Source organism: Lathyrus oleraceus, chromosome 4 (assembly GCF_024323335.1).
Source record: "Lathyrus oleraceus cultivar Zhongwan6 chromosome 4, CAAS_Psat_ZW6_1.0, whole genome shotgun sequence".
NCBI lineage: Eukaryota > Viridiplantae > Streptophyta > Magnoliopsida > Fabales > Fabaceae > Lathyrus > Lathyrus oleraceus.
Window position 1 is genome coordinate 225,257,423 of NC_066582.1, and position 3,020 is coordinate 225,260,442.

At 37.7% G+C, this 3,020-nt stretch overlaps 1 protein-coding gene across 1 annotated transcript; it reads right to left on the reverse strand.

Moving 5' to 3' along the window:
- Positions 1 to 575: 575 nt before the first annotated feature.
- LOC127136784 (uncharacterized) lies at positions 576 to 1,534 on the reverse strand. The gene is made up of 2 exons (XM_051063305.1): positions 1,101 to 1,534; positions 576 to 930 (listed from the first exon to the last, which is right to left on the reverse strand). Exons 1-2 carry the CDS (start codon positions 1,532 to 1,534, stop codon positions 576 to 578), a joined length of 789 nt encoding a protein of 262 aa, XP_050919262.1.
- Positions 1,535 to 3,020: the final 1,486 nt, after the last annotated feature.

Consider the following 3,020-nt stretch of genomic DNA (forward strand, 5'->3'; position numbering starts at 1 on the left):
CTCATCCCCGAATGAGGGATATGTAGGCATAAGGGCCCCAATCCTTAGCGAATACTATAATAATAATAATAATAATTAAAAAAAACCACTTTCACACATATTCTTTTGAAAAATAAAATAATCAATGATAAATCTCTATGTACGTAAACAACCCAAACGGTTCCCATAGAATACCATGGACATAAGGGGTGCTAATACATTCCCCTTGCGTAACCGACTCCCGAACCCTAATCTCGTTTGCGAGACCGATTCCTTATTCTCCCCTAGCGCTTCTCTTTGCGCTTATCCTTTTGAGGGTTTTATTGACAATTTCCCCTCGCCTCTCCAATAGAGGCACACAAATAAAATTTGATGATGACTCTTCTAATTTAGTTCAAAAGTCCCCGATTTTTTGTTATCGCGTTTAAACCCCGGTAGCGACAGCTGGCGACTCCACTGGGGATCCGGTTTTCCTAAGCGAGTCTAGCCTAGTTCGGGTTGTTGCTCTTTTTACGTGCGTGGAGGTTTATCTATTATTCATTTTTTCCTGTATATATTACTTTTATTGCCAACCCTTGTTTATTGTATTTGTTCTATCATTGGTCTGTAACTATGATCTCGTGACGAAAATTGGAAGCAATAATGATTGCAAAGAAAACCTTGTATGAAAGACTCTTCAACCGAGTCTGGGAGTTTGCTTGAGATATGAGAGGTTGAGTAGTATTGGATGGTTGACCAAGAATGATAGGTGTCTCTTCATCTTCAAATATGTCTATGATCACAAAATAAACAGGAAAACTCAATTCCCTTATTATCACCAGCACGTATTCTGCTATCCCATATGCATTCTTTATCGAGTGATCTACAAACTTCAGATTTGTCTTTGTATCATTGACATTTTCAATACCTAGCCTATGGTAGATTGATAATGGCATCAGACTCACACTAGCTCTAGAATCAATTAGTACATTTTTGAAAGTTTTCTTTTTTATAGTGCATGAGACTGTGGCCGCTCCAGGATCATTCTATGTGTTTGGTATTCTCTTACCTAGTGATATTGTACTACACTTCTCCTTCAAGGATACCGATCCCTCTCCTGTTGGTCTCTTTTCAACGATTACCTCTTCCATGAATTTTGTGTACATGGCATTTGCTCGTGTGCTTCAAAAAAGGGCGTATGACTCTCTATCTTTTTTAACATTGTCATGAATTTCTCAAAGTCTGTCTCTCTAGGTTCCTTCTTTGTTGCTCTCAGAGGATATGGTAACTTAATCACAGGTTTAGTTTCCTTTTTATTTTTCTCTTCAATTGGCTTTCCGGGTGGTATAACTTTTTCATCTTTAGCATCCTTCTTACTTCTTGTCGTGACAACATTAACATTCTCATGGTTTCTTGGATTTTGTATTGTTTCACTTGGTAAGGAACCTGGTATTCTAGAACATGCGATTTGTTGTGCTATCTGACCCATCTGAACTTCAATATTTTTGATGGAAGTGGTCATGTCCCTGTGATTATTTCTTGTTTCCTCTTGGAACTGGGAATTTTGAGCAGTCATATATTTAATGGCGAGCTCCCATTCAGCCTTTTTGGGTGCTTGTTTCTGATATTGTTGATGTTGTTGTGGGTACGGTTGTTGTTGTTGTTGGTACTGCTATGGTTGGTTCTGATGTTGAATGGGACCCTGCTTTGGAACATTCCCTTGTTGATCTTTCCAGGAATAATTTGGATGATTCTTCCACCCTGGATTATAAGTGTTAGAGTAAGGGTTGTTCTACTTCAAAAATTTGATATCTTTAATTTGTTGCGCAGTTGCAACATAGTATATAGTCAAATGAGGTCTTGCACAAATTTCACAATTTACATTCTAGACTGGCTGGATTTGAGCTACATGTTGGGTACCAATATTCATAGCCTTTAGTTTCTTCTCCACTTCTGCAACAATTGTGTCTTTGATTCTTATTTTATTGGTTTCAAGCTTCAGATCAATAGTTCCTTCATATTTGCTTGAACACCTATCATATAACTCTAAGTACTCATTTGCGGCTATTGCTTCAATGATCTTTTTAATACTTGTGGTTGTTGAAAAGTTTGATGAGCCACTGGTTGCTGTATCAATCAATTGTTTAGTTTTCAGTCAGAGACCATTGACAAACATATGCATTTGCCCTGTCTGATCCAAGTTGTGTGTAGGACAAGCAACAGGTATCCTCTTGAATCATTTGTATGAATCACCAAGTGATTCGCCTTCTTTTTGTTTGAAGTTCATGATGTCGTATCTTTTCCTAAGGAAAACTGAAGCTGGAAAATACTCATTCAGAAAAGCGGTTTCCATTTGTTCCCAGGTGGTAATACTCCCAGCAGGTAATGAGTAGAACCATTTTTCTTCATCTTCGGATAGGGTGAACGGGAACATTCGTAGTTTTTTTTTCCTTTTCCGTGCGCCCCTCTATTTTGAGAGTGGTGCTCATAGTTAGAAACCTTTGTAAATGCTTGTTAGTATCTTCGTTGATCTTTCCCGAAAAAGGTTTCCTCTCAAGTTGATAAATAGTGTTGGGATGCAGCTGAAAGTTTGGCACATTCACCGGTTGGTTTACAATAGTTAGCCTACCGCCCGATGCATTTGTCATCCCATAGTCACCTAACAGTCTTTTCGATGGTGGTCAATTTTCACCCATCATTTTGGCCTCTCTTTCTGGCTCTTTTTCTGGCTCTGAATCTGGCTCTGAATGAACGGTAGGTTGTTCTTTTTCTGATTCTAGCTTTACTAATCTAGCTTGTCTGAGTCTTGCACGCAAAGTTCTTTCGATTTCTACATTAAAAGGAAATTCAAGTGAGGTCTTACCTCGCATAAAATATCAGAGATAGATTAGTTGATAAAAGTCGAAATAAATTAAATGACATAAATAAAATTTTAGTTGCAGAGCAACAAAATTTCAATTGAACTAAATTTAAACTCTATATTTTGGCAATCCCCGGCAACAGCGCCAAAAACTTGATTAGAAAAATAGCAAGTGTGCTATTTTTCCTATATAGTAATAATG